General features: G+C 39.9%; 2 protein-coding genes across 2 annotated transcripts; both read left to right on the plus strand.

Moving 5' to 3' along the window:
- The first annotated feature begins 858 nt into the window (after positions 1-858).
- Positions 859-10,574, plus strand: chn1 (chimerin 1). The gene is made up of 7 exons (XM_010794514.1): positions 859-1,524; positions 2,841-2,925; positions 5,786-5,959; positions 7,698-7,775; positions 8,493-8,630; positions 9,260-9,365; positions 9,763-10,574. Exons 1-7 carry the CDS (start codon positions 1,273-1,275, stop codon positions 9,932-9,934), a joined length of 1,005 nt encoding a protein of 334 aa, XP_010792816.1. The 5' UTR covers positions 859-1,272; the 3' UTR covers positions 9,935-10,574.
- A 3,815-nt stretch (positions 10,575-14,389) lies between these two features.
- On the plus strand, positions 14,390-20,628 carry chrna1 (cholinergic receptor, nicotinic, alpha 1 (muscle)). Its single transcript, XM_010794515.1, has 9 exons — positions 14,390-14,584; positions 15,598-15,740; positions 15,829-15,873; positions 16,191-16,300; positions 16,712-16,907; positions 17,431-17,668; positions 19,400-19,623; positions 19,848-20,087; positions 20,172-20,628. The coding sequence occupies exons 1-9, from the start codon at positions 14,542-14,544 to the stop codon at positions 20,298-20,300; spliced, it is 1,368 nt and encodes a 455-aa protein (XP_010792817.1). The 5' UTR covers positions 14,390-14,541; the 3' UTR covers positions 20,301-20,628.
- Positions 20,629-21,179: the final 551 nt, after the last annotated feature.

Consider the following 21,179-nt stretch of genomic DNA (forward strand, 5'->3'; position numbering starts at 1 on the left):
TGTCTCTGTGTGTGTCTCTGTCTGTCTGTCTGTCTGTCTGGCAATCTGTCTGTGTGTGTGTCTCTGTGTGTGTCTCTGTCTGTGTGTGTGTGTGTGTGTCTCTGTNTGAAATATTAAATGTACTGCATAATTCCTTTAGGGTGATTCATTTGCAACGTAAGGGCAGTCTATTAAAAGCACTTTCAAGACCAAAGGAAATTCAGCTTGGTTCAAAATATATTACAAAATACAAAATGGGAGTGTCTTCTCAAACAGAGCACTGGTATGTTATTATTTTATCTATTTTTGATAATGGATATTGAAAAGCTGTTTCATCAATGTGTGTATTATAAACAATGCACTTTTTCAGGAGATTCTTTATATTTGTATTTATTCTTCATCAGCTTGTGTTTATATTTTCATTTCCTCTAATTGTGTAGTCCACATGAAAAGGATTGTATTTGCTTGGAAGCTGGAGCATCACTTGTGTCAAAGTGTACATTTATATTCATATTTTTCTTGACTGCATGGTGCTTATATGTTAGTTCCCATCATGACCCGTTTCTGTGGCAACATGATTTTGAAAATAGCTCCTTTCCAACGGCTCTCTGCTGTCGCAAGTTGTGCCGGCAGCAGCCCTCTCTTGATGCATTACTCATTCATTGCTCATTATCATCCCACTCTCATTTCATCCAGGGTCCCCTGCTTGGATATCTGATGGAGACGGTTGTGTGGGGGCGGGGTAGTGGCTACTATAAAGCTGGTGTATCCATGCTGTGATTGGCTGGTGGGAACCATTTAATCTGCTGTGACTACTACAGGGTCCGCCCCCTGCACTCCTCCCCCTCGCTCTGCCCGCCTTAACGGCATCCCTACACAATAGTGTGCTGTCTCTGTTCCAGGGAGAATATCAGCTCTGCACAGGGAGGAGAGGATTAGCGCAAACTGCTCAGCTCATCTGCATACATGTTCCCAGAGAACACATGAGCACCCAGAGCTGCACTTCTTTTGTATAAAACCTGGCACTCCCACCACAGAGGCTCCACTTCACCCACTGTCACTGCTGTGAGAGGATTTACTAAGGACCACAGTTTTTATCCTTCTGGACTCTTTTTTTATTTTTCTTCAGTGTTTTCTCACAATTCAAATGTGCATTTTGTTGTCTTTCTAATTGGGAACATGCAACTATCATCATTTGAGTTGCTCTGAGCATCACACAGTTTTCCCCACCTTTTTTGGGACTTTTCCATTGGGGTTGTTCCTTCATCTGGTTTGGGAGACTGCAGCAGCGAAATGCCATCCAGAGAGTCGTACGAGGTTCACAAGGAAGAGAAGTCCCTTGTGCAAAAGGCCAAGCGAGAGGCCAATCAGGAGGATATTCTGGCCGCAGCTCTGGGAATGAGGATGGGGCCACAGAAACCTCCAGCCACTTTCTGGCAGCCACTTAAACTATTCGCCTATTCACAGCTCACCTCACTGGTTCGCAGAGCAACACTGAAGGAGAACGAGAGGACGCCCAAATCTGAGAAAGTCCACAACTTCAAGGTGAGACTTAGAGACCTCTTGTCAGCTGTCGCTACTCCAAAACATTGGTTTAATGTCATCATGTGAGGGCTTCTCATGCTTCCCTTGTGGGAGATGGGAGGAGGAGAGGGGAGTGCTTCAGAGTGGGAGAGAGGGGATGAAAAACAGGGCTGTTTGGGTCTGTCCAGTGAGCCTTTATCAAAAGGAAATCTGTTGGGTGGTCTGTGGACCGCTGCTGTTATATTTGAGCACCAGATGGAGAGATTAGGCCGATGGAGAGGGGAAACAGAGGAGGAGTGTTTCCCTATTTGGCTCAGGCTCTTGCTTTGGCTGGTTAATGGGATGGAGAGCAGCAGGTGAAACATTAGCTTCAAGGCTTTCAAACTGCTGATGCTTACCGATGTATTTCTGCTGCTTTGTTTTGCTAGGATTGCTGAATGTTGCGTTTCAGCATCTTCGCTTAGCAGATAGTTCCTGTGTTCAAAGCCCCCAACTAAAGGATGATGTGCAATTTAATTGACTTTATAATAAAGAGAGTGTAAACAACATCTGGCCGCTTAAACAAGTTTTCAATTTGAAAAGTAAATGATCAAATGAAAGAGCTTTACTCCTGCCTTTATCAGAGATTACATTCATTTACATTATGTATTTGGATGTGTTTAACGAAAGACATGATAATGTCTGTATCAGAGACCAAGTTAAGCTAACTAGACAAATATATAAACAGCACATATTGATGAGATACATGTCAAATTGTCATCATAGTTCTGTAAACATGAAAAGAAACATCAGCTATTGTTGATGGTTGACTGCTAACGAATTTCTTAGGTGACCATCGGTTTATATTTCAACACAACGATCCAACTGCACTTTGATAAGCGAGTCAGAAGCTAGCATTTCTTTACCAAAAGGGCATGTTTGTGTGCTGTGTCTGCTGTTGAAGTAATGCGAGGAGAACTGGGAGCTGTGGTTTGTTTTCGCTCCCAGAGGCCTCCCTGATTGGTTGTCACAGGCAGGCTGGCCTCCTACTGTTTCCATAGCAAGTTTCCCTGACATCTCGCACCTTCACTCTGGAGAAGTGTCAAATCCTACTGTGCCGTGATGGCTAATCCTCCCCTCCTCGGTGTCACCCACCTAGTCAGTGTTGTCAGTTTGAGGGTTTGTTTGAACAACAATCCTCCTCTGCCTCATTGAAGGTGGCAGCACCTACAGGTCTTCTGGGCCAACTAAGGAACAGGATGTCGTGTCAATGGAGCAAATGGCAAATGCAGCTCCCCCGCTGTCTTCTCATTTCACTTCATCACTAATACCTGTCCCTGTCCTCCTCTCTGTTGTAGGTCCATACCTTCCGAGGGCCTCACTGGTGTGAACACTGCGCCAGCTTCATGTGGGGACTGATAGCTCAGGGGGTCAAATGTGCAGGTACATGTTGTTCTCAGCCCACATCAATACTGTATTATATAAACTGCTTTGAAGCCAACTGTACATGGTGTACAAAGCACTTCTGTATATAGGTTACTTGGCTTTTAGTGCATACAGATCTGGATTATCGAGTCTTAATAGTAAATCCCAACAGTAGTTCATGTATAGGGGATTGTATAATAGAGTGAAATGAGAGCTCTATATTGTTGTTCATAATGATGTAACATGCACTTTACACCATGTTAAAACCTTATTTTGACCTACTTTTCCACACTGGGTTTGTGAATGGAACAACCAGATCAAACACGCAGAATCATTAGTTTTAGGACTATTTAGAAAATCTAAAAGAAGCTTTATTCTTTTTTGGAAATAATGATTACTTTTTCAAGCTGAGGGTTTGTGTTGCTGTTGACATTTTGTGCTCATTATTGCCATAACAAAGGCGATCTGTGTTTCCACTTCCATGATTTTGCAGAACATTTGCTGCATTATAACCTAAACACGCAACGATAGGCTCAATGCAGCAGCTGACAGAAATAATAAAGCTCAGTTTGTTGCATTTGTCATTATGTGCTCCACAGTATGAGCATATTAGACATAGATGTTACATTCAAACAGTATTTCTGAGAGGTAAATGGAGCTGTTATATTTTCCGTTTTGCTTGTCAAACACTCCAAGTGATTTCAGCTTCACTTATGTGTTGTTGGAATTTGCTTCACATCCTAGAATAGTGCTAAAATATAGCCTGATGTGTGCCTTTGATGTTTTATTGATGATACAAAGTATGTCACACAAATCTGTGGGAGCTCTTGCTTTAATTATTGATGTCTTGATTTTGAACACTGACAACAATAAAAAAAGGCACTTATGTGTTCAGCCAATCTTTAAAAACTCTCATGTTGCCATTCCTTCAGTCTCCGCCACAGCTACCAGAATCTAGGGCAGCGAAGTCTCACATGAGGCTCACATTTGCATACCAAAAAAATGTCCTCCCACCCCCTTTTCTTTTTGAATGTGTGAACCGGTTTTGGCCGTGTGCCAGAAAGCCAGCCTCTGCTTGTGCTTGTTGTGCCACATTTCCTCATCAGAGTACACCCCCCAGCCTCCTCCCATCATGCCCATGAAGGAAAACAAAGCTGGCATGTCTCTTTAATGAGGAGCAGGGCTCGGAGCGTGGGGAAAGATCTCTGTTTCCACACACATTAAAATGCAGAGGCTTCAACCAAAGAGCTAGGTCAAGCAGCTCAACCTCTATTTCACTTGAATACTTGGTTAAAAAAAAAATCCAAACCATCTAACAAATACAAGTGATGCTTTTTGTGTCTCAGAAAGAGACCGTTATTTGTCTCTCCTGGTCGACATGTTGATAATGTGATGATTAGAAATGTGCATCCAGCCACCGTTAAACATCTTCAGAGCCCTTTAGACAAAACAGAGCTGCAGCCTCCTCCATAGCAACAGAGACAGAGCTGACGGTGCAGTAAAGCAGTAACCTCTGTCTCCTGGCTCCCTCGGGTCCCTTCCTCACTCTGACCCTCCCCACCTGGGACCCAGGGCCGTCAATGTGCTCACATGGACAACAAGAGCCCAGCAGACTTGTGTCTGATGACAGGCCGTCCTCTATTATACTGCCTGTCTCATATCCTTAAGAGAATCATCTCTTAAAGTAATTACATTTCTGCATCAATGCATATAAATGCAGGCTGCTTGAATTTCTCCAGGGACCCATATTAATCTCAATATTGTCAGCGGTACTCCAGTAGCATAGATTCTTGTCTTTTATTTAAAAATGTAAAAAGTAGCGATTCTTCTGAGGGATCAAAATGTGTTTTTTTAATCTTTTGGAATCAAAAAGCATTTGTCCAAAAAAAACCTTTCGGAACTTGGAGCCGGCTCAAAAGATCTGAGAGCTTGAAGAGCTGCCCCATTTTAGTCTGGGAAACTAGGTCTAGTGTAGCCCGCAGCGCCTCAATTGCTGCTTCCGAAGCCATTGTGTGTGAGCTTGGATTTGGAGAAGAATAGAGCACACAGCAGCAGCAGCAGCAGCGTTGGCTATCCCTTCTCCAGGCCACAGCGTTCTCAGTGTTCCTCTAATTCCCTCCATGCATCTCTGTTACAAAGCAGAGCAGCAGACTCTCTCTGCTCCTGCTCTCTACGGGAGCCTCTGTACCCGACAAGGTGAATCCTGCCCTCAAACAGCTGAGCCCCAGGCCCTATCTGCTGGGAAGACAAAACGCAATGTGGGATACTTACTGACATAATGACTAATATGCCATTTAAAAACCCAGTGTGGTGCAACCAATGTAGGAAAAGATATAGGAGGACGAAAGGAGGGAAAAAACATTTCCACACATTTAATATCATCAAATCAATTTGCCTGCTGTTCAAATTACTAAACGCTTTTATACAAATAGGAACAAAATGTGCACAGAAATATTTCATAGATTAATGCCCTGTCTCGTGGTTAATCATAGTTTTATTTAACGTTTTTTTAATGAACCAATAGCCCTTTAGAGGTGACTTTGGATCGTCCAGTGCTCAAGGTGACTTCAATGCCGTGTGTGGTGGAGAGAAAAGAGCTCTCCAGTGGTATTGTGACATTTAAGGGGCAAACATTGATCGAGGGAGTTAACTCCCTTCTGCAAGCCAAAACACACATAAAACCAGCCAATCAAATCCAAATTAAGCTGATGTTTAAGGTACATTTGCATAATTATTCTCGGTTTACAGATCAAATAAACTGACCTATAAGAATGAATTTACCTTTAAACCTCAACATTATTACACTCTTCCAATATGACTATTTTTAAGATGCATAAATGAACATGAACTAAACATGCTGATGTCTCTCTCTCTGCAGATTGTGGTTTGAACGTCCACAAACAATGCTCTCCTCTGGTGCCCAACGACTGCAAGCCGGACCTCAGACACATCCGTAAAGTTTACAGCTGTGACCTCACGACCCTGGTGCAAGCTCACAACACGGCGCGACCCATGGTGGTGGACATGTGCATACGAGAGATCGAGTCAAGAGGTCAGTTCAGGACATCCGTCTGTGTGTGTATTCACCACATATACAGTATAACAGAATATACTGTAAGGCTATTTCTCTCAAGATGTAGAAATGATAAATAAGCAATAATTGTCCGAGTGGAGGCTTTCTAATGAAGGATTATAGCAGGCATGCTGCTAACAAACAAAGAGAGGCTGTACTCATTTAAGTCACTACTGCATACTTAATTATTACATTCAAAAGCAGCTGAATTTATATCATTAATACATCACATTGCATTTATAATTCATGTGGAATTTATCCTCTGAAATATCGTTCAATTAAAGATTTAATTGCAGAAAAATCATAAAAAAACTTCAGATTCACAAATGGATTATGAGTTATTGGACAGTATTTTGTTTTCTGAAATTTTAGATCGAGCAATTATCAGTTTCATCTCAGGGACTTTGATTTTGGAGACTTACTATACATGTAAAAACTTAAACGGGACCTATCAGGCAAAATGCACTTTTGTACGTCTTTTATACATGAATATGTGTCCCCGGTGTGTCAGGGAACTCACCAAGTGTCAGAAAACACAACCCTCTCTCTTTTCCTCCATACCCAAATCTCTAAAAACGGGGCTACAACGGATCTGACACAGACTGATCCAGATTTGAAATTGTTCTGACGTCAGAAACGGGGTGCTCCGCCTATATGGGCAACTCTCCACCTATCAGGGGATTGAGAGGTTGCGTGGCATGGTAACAGCATGGTAACATGCCGCTCGTGCCTCGTAAGGTCAGCTGCAGCTCATTTGCCACAGAATCAGCCCTTGTGAAGACAGGGCTGGAATAGAGCAAATAGAGCGAAATGAGGCATGGCTAAAATGCATGATCTGTTTGGTATTTTGAAAAAAAAACTTCACAGACATGTTTTATATAGGCATGGCCCTACAATATATTATTCAAATATAGCATGATAGGTCCACTTTAAATAAATCAAAAATTGAACAATTTGATCAATCTTTATGTGGAAATGTTGATTTTCAGATAGATGGTTTTGTCAGTGCTGTTACTGTTTCAAAGCTATACATTATGATCAGCTAAAGCATTTAAATGACAATATTTAATATTCAGTGGGTAATCAATTAAATAAGATTTTAAACTATAGCATGTTTTTGATGAACTATTAATTATTGAACCTATTCAGCTAATGTCCGGTAAATCTTAAGGCATTTTAAACAGGTTTATTGTTCCTCTTTACTGTTGAGGCGTTCGTCTACTTTTATACTAAGTGATTTACATTACTTTAAGTCTGCTTACATTTCTAACAGAGTTAATGTTTTTGTGCGGGGGGGATGACTGAGTGATGAGTGTGCTGGTAATTGAGAACATGTAATGAGGAATACATTACTGCGTTTCCTGCTGCCTTATTTGATTGCGTTTCAGTTAAATCATTCAACTATGTAGGAAACTCATTGCTCCCTCATTGTCTTCCCACTAATATATGTCTGTAGCTAACTTTGATTTATGTCTTTATTATTTTGCCCACTGATGCAGAAAACTATTTGCATCTGCCCGTGTTGTTCTATTGTGTGACATTGTGGACATTTTATCCTTAATTTCCTATGCATATTTAAGGGTGTTAAATGGCATTTCCTAAATTACCCAAGGCAATATGTGCTGGCGAATTTTTCTACATTACTCATGACAGCCATGACAATGTCTGTGAAAGGTTGTTATTTTGTTTTTAATCATTATTGTATATTTTTCTCAAGGATTGAAGTCTGAAGGCCTTTACAGAATATCTGGATTTAGTGATTCATTAGAAGAGGTCAAGATGGCTTTTGACAAAGGTACGTGTTGCTTTATAGATTCCTTTCAACTCATACCATGATGATTGACATTGCATGCCTTCATTTGTGTACATATGACACACATAGCATTTCAGATTCACGAGAAAGTGACACATTTGTGGAGGATTACTGTCCATCTGGGAGTGAAAATCCTATCCTGACCATCTCACGCAGCTTTTCACAGTGTGGACAGACAGGGGGGGGGACCTCAGGGGATACAAACCATGGATGTTCTTTCACTGCTTTAAACATAGCTCTTAAAAAAAGAGAACTCTTGCGCTGTGTTGGGATTCAGTAGTAGACTTAGTGAGAATGAGCCTGTCTTTGTCCAGTGCAGTGTGAATTTTAACTGTAAGAAAAACCCTGCAGCACTGGGCTAAAGTCTCCTCCAGATCCGCATGTGGGAAATCATCCATGACAGAGTGTCATTCCAGCTCACAGCGCTGTGATGTTCAGTCTGCCAGCACAAGTAGGCCATGGCCTGCTCTGGAAAGCATGCATAACTGAGGGAAAGTCAGAATGAAACAGGCCAGGCGGATGATAGCAGCGACTTCACAAAATACAGAGCGAGGGGAAGCTTTTTTATCCACCCACAGTAACACAATCTCTTTATTCCTCAATTCACACGGTGATGTGAAGGTGTCGATTGTCAGCTATTCTTGCAGTGTGAAAACTATTTTTGTCTTGTCTCCCTTATTCCATCACATATCCTCACAGATGGCGAGAAGACAGACATCTCAGTGAATGCCTATGAAGACATCAATATCATCACGGGTGCACTCAAACTTTACCTCAGGGATTTGCCCGATCCCATCATCTCATACGACGCTTACCCCAGGTTCATCGAAGCTGCAAGTAAGTCACAAGACAAATTAGTCAGAAACACACCTGAGTGCTGCAATAAAGGGGACAAAGAGTCAGTATTCAGCTGTATGTTGTTTGCTAGTAACATGGAATCAAAGTAAAGTGATCTTTAATCATCTTTTATTTAGCAGAAAATGCAATATATTGGCCTTAATAAGGTGGGTAAAACAACAGAAACACTTGTGATGAAATCAAATGTAATAACCTTCAATACAATTACATTTATGTTACAACTGAGCATTATTCTGGCTGTAGTTTGTAGGGTTGTTGTGTTATACTGCGTTGGACAAGCACATGCATTGGTCATTTTCCTCAGTTGCAGCTAGAACAGACTTCCCAGAATCAGCCATTGGCTTTCCAAACTCAACACTGAATTCAAGTCCTGAATACGTAATTCAACTCCAATTGTGCCCGTCATTTCATCAACCACACCAGTCGAGAACACATTTACAATGTTAAAATGCATTAGCCATTTCATGCAGCCTCAGACTTCCTCTCAGAGACTAATGGCTTTTATTACCCAACAGGAAATAACTACATTGATTCCTGTTTGTGTCCTCTGTGGTCAGAGAGTGTATTCTGGCCTCTCTGACAACACCCTGCTTTCTGTTTCTGCTCAGAGCTCACAGACCCAGAGAAGAAGCTGGAAGCTTTCCGTGAAGCCATCGCTTTGCTGCCACCATCACACAGTGACACTCTGAAGTACCTAATGGCGCACTTGAAAAGGTTAGCAATGCGGCTCAGCAAGAGCGAAGGGGCTGTGTGAAAATTAATATGCGGGAGGGGTTTCATGGAAGGGGGACGATGCATTCTTTTCATTTGGATGATAAGAGACTGGTTCTTGTATATTATATTTCAATATATATAGACATTTTTATTCATTGGGATAAACCCCTTGAGATGCACCATCTCGTTTTCAAGGGGGTCCCGACAATCGCAACAACTTACAGACATACATAAACAAAAAGTCATTACTTTCAGATATTGTGGGCCTTGTTTTATCAAAATAAAAAACCTAATGTTCATTCCACCTCCCCACCAAAGTCATTTTCATACATTCCCGACACATTTGTATTTCCAGTATCAGTTTGTGTTTCTAACTTTGAAACTTTAATGTTTTTAGGGTGGCCCAGAATGAGCAATTCAACCTAATGAACGCAGAGAACCTCGCCATCATTTTCGGACCCACCCTCATGCGTGTACCTAACCTTGACGCCATGACAGCACTCAATGACATCCGCTACCAGAGACAGGTGGTGGAGCTGCTCATTAAAAAGGAAGACGTGCTCTTCTGAAAATGGATCAAGACTTTTATAGAACAGCTATCTAAACATTCTTCTGTGTAAAGACTTGAATGACTGTTTGTATTACATTGATTGATACATTTTTTTTAAATGCCCTGCGTATGGACTAGTGTTGACCTAACATCTGTCCTTCCCTGTTTCGGGGTTGGAAGATGAACTTAACACTTGCACGCCACGTACTCTATGTCTCCCCATTTTTGTCGGGGGATTTTCAGAAGCTGACAGGCCAGCATGCATGGTGCAAGGTCTTTGTTGCTTTGTAGTCGTAACCCAGCATGTGTTAAGATCGTGTAGCGCTGTGATTTTGCTTTTGTCTGGTCTGTAGTAGTTATAGCCCACATTCTCAGCTCCCTTTTGTTAAACATTGTATAGCTGGATTTAAAAATAAGCTACTGATATTTCCGGGTTAATTTCTATGATGCTGTATTTTTGTATCTTCTCAACTGTTTTAATGAGTAGTTGAATGAGCCTTTCCTGTTGATGTGTACACACTGGTGCATTAGCCTGACCTAAACATTTATATTGTGTTAAAAACAGCATTATTTGTGAATTTAATTTTGTATTGTAATGTTTTTGTACACAAATTGTGCATGATCACTTTAATTTATTAAACCTTACTCTGAGAAATGAAGAGCTTAATGAGTCTGACTTGCCATAATAAAGATCTGAAAGGGAAAAAAACGTATACCTACGTTGATACGGCTAACTTATTAGCAAACTGCTTTTTTCTATTTATAGATTCTGCAGACAAGGCAACATTATCGTTCACTTAAAGTTTTTCTTTCTGGCATAATATCTCTATCTTTAACCTGTAAATTATCCACCATATTCACCAGCTAGTTGCCAACTGCATCTCAATTGGCCTGTTTTCCAAAACACCTCAATACACAGAGCAACATTACAAAAATACTCTGACCTACAAAAGCAGTAAGGCGCCTTGTCTTCCTATCTGAGTGCAGCAGATAATAAAAGGGAAAGCAAAAATTAAAGGGAAGGACAAACACATTTTGTTGCTTTTTATGTAGGCAATATATATAAAAAACATAATTACTGCATCAGTATCCTTAAAAAGACTATATAATGTTGCTTTAAATATTATACATAAATAGTGAGGAACTTACATTGTGGCTGCAAGATGACCCTGACAGGAAGGACTGACAGTTCTTCATTCTGCACATTCAGGATGACAGGTTCTGCCTAAAAGCCAAATGTCATGTGACTTTTCAAAAAGCCCCCTAACAACACATCAGTCACACTGATTCACTTTGAGATTAAAACCAAACACGCAACACCTAAGGCAACACCAGTCGTGCACTCGAGAGACTGTTAATTACTGGATATATGTGCAAACAATGTCACATTAAATGTATGCATTTTGTGTTTGAATACCCACAGGTTATGTATTTCCAAGCAATTTATATAAACCAGGCATGCACAGCCATCAATGGTTCATACAAGAGCACTGTTTCAAACAGTTTAGGCTCTAATAGGATTGTGTCTTCATGCCACATTTCCTGTTAAATTATATATATCCTCCGTGGGCATATTAACCTTTAGGTTGATAATTATTGACGGATATTGAATCTGATGTAACCATAGCGTTTTGAACTCCATTTTGTCTATGTCTTCAAGTTCAGCTGTTGCCTTCGTTTAGGTTTTTGCGCTTTATATTTCCCCACAAAGCATCAGAGAAGCAATCACTGGTTGACATTTAATCACTCAGGTGTTGTGACCACATCACATTGAGTTAATGTGAGCCGAAATCCGACTTGTCTCTGGTGATAGTGTGGCAAAATTGGATTTTCATCCAACCGATTAGCCTCCCCCGCCATTATCAGCCATTTTAAAACATATCATACTTTCATCAACATCAGGCATTGACTGTGAAAGGGGGTAAACCGAGCTTCCTACCCCTCAGTCAGATGCTGTGATAACACCAGGCTGGAGTAATGTCTGCCAAATGCATTGTGCGTGGATGTGCCTCTTTCCCAGTAATGAGACTACATTTGAAAGGCTGCGATCCATGAGATAACTGACCTTTCTTTGTTGACTGGATCATGACGCTTACCTCCCTGCAAACTGATGACCTGAATACATTTTCAAATGTTGAATTATAAAGAAATATTCAGTTTATCCATGTGAATTGTTGAAAATGGAAACATTTATTCTGTTTTTATAATCATATCGTATATACATATATTTCACATAGAGCATGTTATATGTAATAATATTAACAATGTAATCATGAATGCTATTTCCTTGAGTTTTATATTCATTGTACATTAATATTTGTTTTACTTTTGAACAAAACAACTGAAATACTATAAAACAGTGTTACAACATACTGTTTATTATACAAGATTGTCCATTGATTGTGAAGAAATACTATCAATGCAGTCCAATTTTTATATTTATGTTGGAACACTATGTAAAATATAGCGCACATAATAATCTCTTCTATAAAACCTCTAATCCTCTTAATTTTCATCGAGGCATAAACATCCAGTATGTGGTCCAGTTTCGTCCACCCCCTGCAGATATTAAATGGGTGCTTTCATTCAGATTCAATGAACATTTAATCACCTAGAGCAGATATAAACCATATAAAGACACAGCTCACAGTCCTCTGGAGACTGTAAACGCCTTGTGAGCCTTCAAAGTGTTTTAATTACCACTGGACAGAGCTCCAGAGCGCCTGACTGCAGGTCCAGCGAGCAGACACAATGCTGGCCTGTCCCGTGTTACATACCTGAAGAAAGGCGAGGCGATGCTTACATGGTGTACATTCAGCTGGCCTGAGTGATTGGAGATAGAGAGGGGGTGGGTCGAGACAAATCTCTCTTAATTCAAGCATTGCCAAAATGGTCATTTGTCCTTAAGTGAGATGAATGAGGCGGCCGGTTGAGTGACTGGCTGATTGAACGGACTCGGGATGGGAGGAAATTGAGTTGCCTGACCCATCACGGACTGACAGGGTGGGGTAGAGCAAAAGAGGAGAATATGGGGGTAACACCTGGCTCCCAGGACACAAACAAAGGCTGTTTGAGCATCTAAATTATCTTAGATTAAATGTTATTGATTGTTAGGGGCAACTGGACATTAAGAGAATACTTTCTAAAACAAAGCTTCATCATCCACCTCTTCAATACACCACAAAACAACTAGAAATGTATCAACAATGAGTGAAAGACCTTTTAATGTTGTTGAAGCAGAAAAGTAAAACCAACCATATTAGATATCATCACTCAAAAAATATATATAAATACAGATAGACCCAAAGAAACATTTCTTACTTTATTCTTATCTCACATTATCATTCACCTTAAATAAAGCTCTTATGAGTTCAATTATGTATATCTATTTGCCCGTCAACTTAGAATGTCAAGGTGGATAAAGGTTAAAAGAAACCTTAACATTAGATAAATCACAAACATGCAAACATGTATTCATACACATATCTTTCATTCAGTATATTTTCAGAATGCATACAATTTCAAGAGATTCTGTTTTTTTCTCTACCCGACAAGTAATATTAAGAGGATTTGTTAAATGTAACCTACCAAAAGATAGCTTATTTAATTAACCATTACCCTTAAGAAACAAGTTCTTACATGCTGCAGAAGAAAGATCCCAAATCTGAGACACTGTAACCTCATGTAAATGTTGCCTGACCGAGCATTGCTCAAAGGTTCACGCTCCAAGCTTCACGCTTCAAGTTTAGTGTATTTATAGAGCATGTTTCAAAACAACAGAATTTGACAGAAGCGTTGTGCAGTGGTAAAAGAACAATACAACTTATACAGATAAGACATAGGTGTTCCAAAAAAAATAACATAGATACAAGCTGAACAAATAAATAAATAAAAACATATGGGGAAACATTGAGGTGGACATAAGAATCGATTAGATCATTTCACGACAAGCTTCTTTCAGCTGTTCCTTGAGCCTTTTATTGCATTACATGATCTTTCTCAGCACATTGATATTGATCATGTAATTCAATGTAACGCAAAATGATAGTTTGAAAAGGCCCAAGACCATTGTGTAAAATACTGTTTCCAAGGTCAAGCAGGAAATTGACAAAGCTTTATTTTAAGATCCCATCCTTCAAAATGCAAAAAATGTCACACGTCACCCAAACTTCGATTACCAAATAGAAGACAAACACATACATACAGGAGACATATGAACATTCTAGTTGCTAAACATTATGCATCACCGGCGTACGGATTTAAAGTCTGTAATGAGAGTTTAGCAATGGGGGTTCAAAGCAGCCATCATTTGCTGTGTCTCTTCTCACTTCGGGATGAGTGTGGCCAAGTTCAGGATGGGATATTTCAGTGGTGGATTATTCCGGCATGTTGATCTTGCCGATCACAAAGAATGTGGCCCTCTCAAATGACAAGCACTGGCAGCTAGTCACTCACATCCGCTGTTGGACAATAACAACACGTCTGCCAGTGAAGAGCTCGGAGCGTATGCTGTGAGTTATATGCCAGTGCTGAGAGATGTTTTAGCTGTTTTAATACTCAAGAGGTCTGCGGGCTGCGTGCTGAAGTTGGATCTTGGTTATTGGTTGCCTGGTTTTATTGGCAACAATGAACTCTGCATTATGCATTATTCCTCTAGTCATTCTAGCAGGTAAGAACTTACAAACTGAAGAGAATGTATGTTGTGGAAATAAGTGCCTGTCTCCTTTGCTTGAGTGACTTGTAGTGTTAAAGCATGATAAGGTTGGAGCCTATAAAACAATTACTAAGCCCTGTTTGCTTTCATTATGTTCATTAAAACCAGTCTCATGTCAGTGAAAGCTGATCCAATTCAAACAACGACAAAAAATGAGCAAATATTCAGTCAGTGCAAACCAGCTTTTGATTGACAAGAGCATGTGTGCTGTTCTCATTTTTGCGTTCCAACCATTTTTCTGTCAACACATGAAGTCACCTGCATAATTATGTTCATGTTCTTGAGTTTACCGAGTCGAATCTCTGTAGAATCATTCACCCAATGCAAACATGTTTCTGTAAAATGACCTTCTTTTCAAGGTCAGCGGAAAAATGTAAGGGGATCCTACCCCGGCTTGTCACAGATATGTAGCAGTGAGAGTAAAAGAACATCTCTATTAACACACGTGCAGGGGTGATTGCATGTTTGAATGCAGACTTTTCTAATTTAGTCCCTACTGTAAATATATTTGCATGCACAAATACATGCATTTACACAAGAGGCCAATAGGATTGCGATCATATTCCTGAATACAATTCCCAAATGGTTTTCTCAAAGCCTTGAAAAATATTGAAAATAAATTAATAAATGAACATGTGGACTTTTTTAAATCACCAACATTTATGTTTTTAATGCCCAGTATGTTAAAAAGTAGGTCCATTATAATAACAACATGCACATACAGTATGTTCACAACCACCTTACACCTATAGAATTACCCTGGTCACATCTATTTTAAACTCATATTAAATTAACCCAACATGTATCAGATGTTCTTAAAGAGATATTCTACTTTGGACTTAGTTTTCAAGCACAGTGAAGACGAGGCAGCCTGAGGTGTAAAGAAAGACTAATATCGCCTTCTACATGCCTTAAATGTACAAAACTGTGAAAAACAACATGTCTCTATGGTGTGTTTCTTATTCTAGGCACTGTCTTGGGCTCCGCTAATGAGACAATTCTAGTCCAAAAACTTTTTATTGGCTACAATAAGGTCGTCCGTCCTGTCAATCACTTCAAGGACCCGGTGATTGTGACTGTGGGCCTTCAGCTCATCCAGCTCATCAGTGTGGTGAGAGCTCTTGTCACACAACATATCAACCCATCTGTATAAAATTAACCGTCACCAACTGACTAAACACATTTATCTGGATTTACAGGATGAGGTCAACCAGATTGTCAGCAGCAACGTGCGACTGAAGCAGGTTTGATACTTGGTTTATTGGTTTATTGGTGTTGTTGTGATTAAAGGGAGGCTTTGGATTCACCATATCACAGAAAGCCTCAATAATGTACCAATTCATATGAGTTTGAAAAGGATTGGGAAAAAATAAATCATCAAATAAAAAATGATAACTGTCCAAAATGTGAAATCCCTTCAACAAAAATGTATTAATACGTAAAAATAATTTATAATGATAATTTAATTTTCTTATTCTATTCAAAATCAAAAAGAATTCTCTCTTATTTTTTTGTCAAAATGTATGGCCTGTCCATTGTTCTGTGTCATTTTTTTTTCCAGCAATGGGAAGATGTAAACTTGAAGTGGAACCCGCAGGATTACGGCGGCATCAAAAAGATCAGAGTTCCCTCCAAAGACATTTGGCGGCCTGATCTGGTGCTCTACAACAAGTATGTTCACAGGCTATATTTGATACATGCCATGTCCCTCTTTCAGTTTTTCTTGAAACCTTTTTTGTAAAATGTTTATGTGCCCTAAAGCATCCACACCTCTAGAAACAATTAACACACCTTGGAGAGGTGCTTTTAATCACACTTTCCTATAGTCCAGTATTCAGCGTGTGATCTGGATTCTATATCAGCCCCCTCCCCCCTCCTCCCACCATATGCTGCGTCTGACAGGCTGCTTCTTTTCCCTGAAAACCAGCTCCGCTGCCACAACAACTTGTGCCAAGCTGAGCTCTGGTTGGCTGTGGTGCGACCGCAGCACTAACCCATCCTCAGGCACTGATGTCCCTCTGTGTTAACATTTAACTTATTATCTCCCATGTTGATGTTGCCTGTTTGTGTCTGTGCCCGCAGTGCTGATGGAGACTTTGCCATCGTTCATGAGACCAAAGTGCTGCTGGAGCACACAGGAAAGATCACATGGAACCCGCCTGCCATCTTCAAGAGCTACTGTGAAATCATTGTGCTGCATTTCCCCTTTGACCTGCAGAACTGCACTATGAAGCTGGGGACCTGGACCTATGATGGAACCCTGGTTGTCGTCAATCCAGTAATTTAACTCATTCAACCCCATTTCTTTAGGGAACTGCACTTATTAGCTTTGTTGCAGAGAAGATTGATGGTGGTATCAATTTGTTTTTAATCTTGCTCTCCCCAGGAGAGAGAGCAAATGTGTTTCCCAAAACACATTTAAGAAATTGGTACAAAAAGAAAAAATATACACTATGGCTTCAATTTATAATCTTTTTTTTCATGCTGTGTTTTTTGTCGCACAATTGGAGTAGTAGCCTCTTGTAAAATATTAGAATAAAAGCAGTCTTTCAAATGAGGTAATTTCTGTTTACAATTAACTAATATATGCAACAACGTAAACATTTTGTTGTTTTTTTTAAACATCAAAAACACTATGAAACCATAACATCTTATAGAAGATATTATGTATGCAAAGTTCAACCGTACCGCAGCCAAAACACAGTTTAATGCTTTTTTCAGCAAACAGGAACAGAAATAATTAAGGAATTTGATTTAAAAACCATCCTTTATTAACCCTGAGTATTGCTTCTCCTCACCAGGAAAGTGACCGCCCTGACCTGAGTAACTTTATGGAAAGTGGAGAGTGGGAGATGAAGGATTTCCGCGGCTGGAAGCACTGGGTGTACTATGCTTGCTGCCCGGAAACCCCTTACCTGGACATCACCTACCACTTCCTCATGCTGCGCCTCCCACTGTACTTCATCGTCAACGTCATCATCCCCTGCATGCTCTTCTCCTTCCTGACCGGCCTCGTCTTCTATCTTCCTACAGACTCTGGTATGTTGATACTGAGACCACAATTTGGATATAACATAAAGTATTAATCAATAGCACGGGGACATTATGATGACATCAGTGCTTTTTTCTGATTTTCAAAAAGCAATTAAAGATTACATTTACCACATACAGTATGGTAATCTACAGTCTATACAATCTATACATATTCAACAATAACAACACACAATAGCTCTTCAAATACATCATCTATTGTATAGGCCAAGTTGACATTGTGCTGTATGCAAATACAGTGAGCAGGGTTTATGTGAGGTGCTGGTAAACAGATTTTTTACCTCTGACTCGAGCCAGACTAGCTTGTTCCCTATAGCTGCCACCATCACCTCTAAAACTCACTAATTGGCTCTCTGTCTGGCACTCTCACCGTGACAACAAGACATAGTCCTTTCAGTTAATTAGTGAGCTTTCGAGGTGTTGGTAGGCACATTGGACGGAGCCAGACTAGCTGCTTTCCCCTGTTTCAACTCCTTGTGCTAAACTAAGCTAAGCTGGTTTCTTTGCTGTAAAGTGTCATATTTAGCCCACAGCTATGAAAGAGGTTTTGGTTTTCTTAACCTTAGCAAGACGGCACATAAGCTTATTTCTCTAAATGTCAACCTATTTCTTGAACATGGATGGCTCAAAGTTCTCTGACACTCTCAGCTGAGATAATGATTAATACATGCTAACTGTATATATGTATAATATGGAGACAGGCAAATACAAAAACAACAAAAAAACAACCTCTGATTTAGTATTGTGAAGTTGTCCAAAAAAAACATCTACTGAATGCGACATTATCTTCATTATCTGTGGTATCATGATGTGACATAAAAACACAGATACGATATGTTAACTGACATCATGTTGGACTAATCCTCGTCCCTAATTCTGAGGTGTCCCTACATCAGCTGATGCAGTAGTTGCACTGCTTGTGTGCACATGTGGCCGTGTTCCCAGTGTGTAATTCTGCCTCATTACCCAGGGTCCCTCTGTGCTGTCATGTCTGAAAGCGGGCCTTTGCTTTAATGTATAATACATCACTTGATTCCAGTGTCTGATATGGCTGCTGACAGGAAAGTGTGGAGGAGAAGCTGGTGCCAAAAGATGCTCTCTCCGGGATAACTGCTCTATCTGAGCAACAAAACAACACGTCTAGCATTTCACTTGTGAGAAGGTGTCAGAATTAGTTTACTTGTTCTATTGTTGAGTTTAGAAACAACAGCAAAAATACCTCCTATTCTCGAGTGTGAACAGTGCAGTTATTGTGTGCTGTGTTAATAGTGGGGGTAGCATCCTGATTGGATGGCAGGGTAATGGAAGTATTTACTACCCACAGCAACAGCTCTCCCTTGTGGCGATGTATTAAGATTGCATGTTTTTAGTGTTTTGTACAAACATTCTTTCAATACGGCAGCTCCCCATTTTTAATTCAGTTTAAGGGTTATTTCAGTGTCTTTAAAAGTAAAGATGTGTTCAAATAACATAGAATGTGTTGTTGTAGGTTGACTTTTTCTGCTGCTGTAAACATACAATGTTCTCTACACTTACAACATTTGAAATCCTTTTTGACCCAATGCTGATTTGTGAACCACAGACATTTGTTTCATATGTTTACCGGTTGTGACCAGTTGAACTAAAACAAGTTTGATGATTATCGATGATTTCTAAAGTCCTGTAGAGTTCATGATGATACCCTTGATGATCACAAAAGATGTCTTCTGTGTCTCCCAGGTGAGAAGATGACCCTCAGCATCTCCGTCCTGCTGTCTCTGACTGTGTTCCTGCTGGTCATTGTGGAGCTGATTCCTTCTACCTCCAGTGCTGTACCACTCATTGGGAAGTACATGCTCTTCACTATGGTCTTCGTCATTGCCTCCATCATTATCACTGTCATCGTCATCAACACCCACCACCGCTCCCCCAGCACTCACACAATGCCAGACTGGGTCCGCAAGGTGAGCACATAAACAGAGGGGAACATAAACCTTAACCTAATATTGTTTTGACTGAAGAGCTTTACCACTCAAACTTGGCAAGCTTTAGAGAACAATCCTTTATTTATTTTTCTTTGTATGATATTGCCATCTAGTGGTAGTAGGCATAACATGTTCATTTGACATAATCCAACTTCTCTGATGCTGTATGACATGATGCATATCTGTTGTCTTTCTATCAACAGGTTTTCATTGAAACCATTCCCAACATCATGTTCTTCTCAACAATGAAACGCCCAGGAAAGGAAATGCAAGTTAAACCCAACCTATATGGTGCTGATTTTGACATCTCAGACATCTCAGGCAACCAGGCCTCTTCTGTTCCCTATCAGTCGCCCATGACTAAGAACCCTGACGTCCGCAGTGCCATTGAAGGAGTCAAATACATCGCAGAAACCATGAAATCGGACGAGGAGTCCAACAATGTAATCTCTCTTGCACAGAAAGTGTCACTAATACTGTTCTTTAGTCACGCTTTGTGTAACATATTGTCCCTCTTTTCTTTCCAGGCTGCTGAAGAATGGAAGTTTGTAGCCATGGTGTTGGATCACATCCTGCTCTGTGTGTTCATGGCAGTGTGTCTCATCGGCACATTAGGTGTGTTTGCAGGCCGTCTCATTGAGTTGAGCACGATTTAAAGTCCTGGAGTGGAGTGCACCAGCTGGGCGTAACTGCATCCTGTTTTACCTGTCTAACTTTGAACAATAGCTGCATTCACAGTATAAGTCTTTGTTTGCTCTTTGATGTTGTGTTCCTACATGTGTATATGTAAAAGGTAATGTTGTATACAGTAGCTTCAGGATATGTTTTGCTAGAGCTGTGTTGCTTTACTTTTTTAAAGTAATATATATGTGTGCAATTGAGATATTGAATTTGTTTAAAAACATTTCATATATTCTTTCACATGTTTGTTTAGGGAACAACTGAATTAAAAATGAAATACGTTTTTCAGGCTGATCAAGTCTTGCTCTGTGTCCAGAATCCTTTTGACTCATATTATTTCATATATGTAAAGGTGGAAAATATAAAAGTAGTTATTTTGCATTTTTAAGCTGAAGTGAGGCAATGATGCTGACGAGCGTGATGATATCTCAGGCTGTAAAACAAAACATTGAGTTATAAGAAAAGCTGAGGAACATTGAAGAGTTGAGTCATAGTTCTCTGTGGTTCTGTCCCTTCAAATAACCCCTGTCACCTTATACAGTCGTATGATTCATTGTTCATAAAGGATGTACGTAGAGTTATTGAATTGTAAAAAAGGAAAAACTGAGGGCTGGTGTGGATTAATGACTCAAATAAACATATAAAACAAGTCTTATTAACAATAATAAACTATTACTTTTGTAGGAAAATTATGCTTTCTGAAAGTTTGATTATACATTTTACATATAGCCTACCAGACTTGGTTGTTCATTTAGAAATATGTACACCTAACTCATGAATTGCCAAACTTTGATTACCTTTCCATGCTTTTTAAACACTTCCTCAACATTCACTAGGAACCATCTCTTTGAAAA

This window comes from Notothenia coriiceps, unplaced genomic scaffold (genome assembly GCF_000735185.1).
Source record: "Notothenia coriiceps isolate Sejong01 unplaced genomic scaffold, NC01 NC01_scaffold00037246, whole genome shotgun sequence".
Classification (NCBI taxonomy): domain Eukaryota; kingdom Metazoa; phylum Chordata; class Actinopteri; order Perciformes; family Nototheniidae; genus Notothenia; species Notothenia coriiceps.

Bases quoted from the DNA above. Each gene is read 5' to 3' on its own strand.
- chn1 (XM_010794514.1), top strand. From the start codon at position 1,273: ATGCCATCCAGAGAGTCGTACGAGGTTCACAAGGAAGAGAAGTCCCTT. The intron at 5,960-7,697 runs GTCAGTTCAGGA...ATTTTTCTCAAG, and splicing joins ACGAGAGATCGAGTCAAGAG to GATTGAAGTCTGAAGGCCTT. The intron at 9,366-9,762 runs GTTAGCAATGCG...TAATGTTTTTAG, and splicing joins CTAATGGCGCACTTGAAAAG to GGTGGCCCAGAATGAGCAAT.
- chrna1 (XM_010794515.1), top strand. From the start codon at position 14,542: ATGAACTCTGCATTATGCATTATTCCTCTAGTCATTCTAGCAG. The intron at 15,874-16,190 runs GTTTGATACTTG...TTTTTTTTCCAG, and splicing joins GCAACGTGCGACTGAAGCAG to CAATGGGAAGATGTAAACTT. The intron at 16,908-17,430 runs GTAATTTAACTC...TCTCCTCACCAG, and splicing joins CCCTGGTTGTCGTCAATCCA to GAAAGTGACCGCCCTGACCT.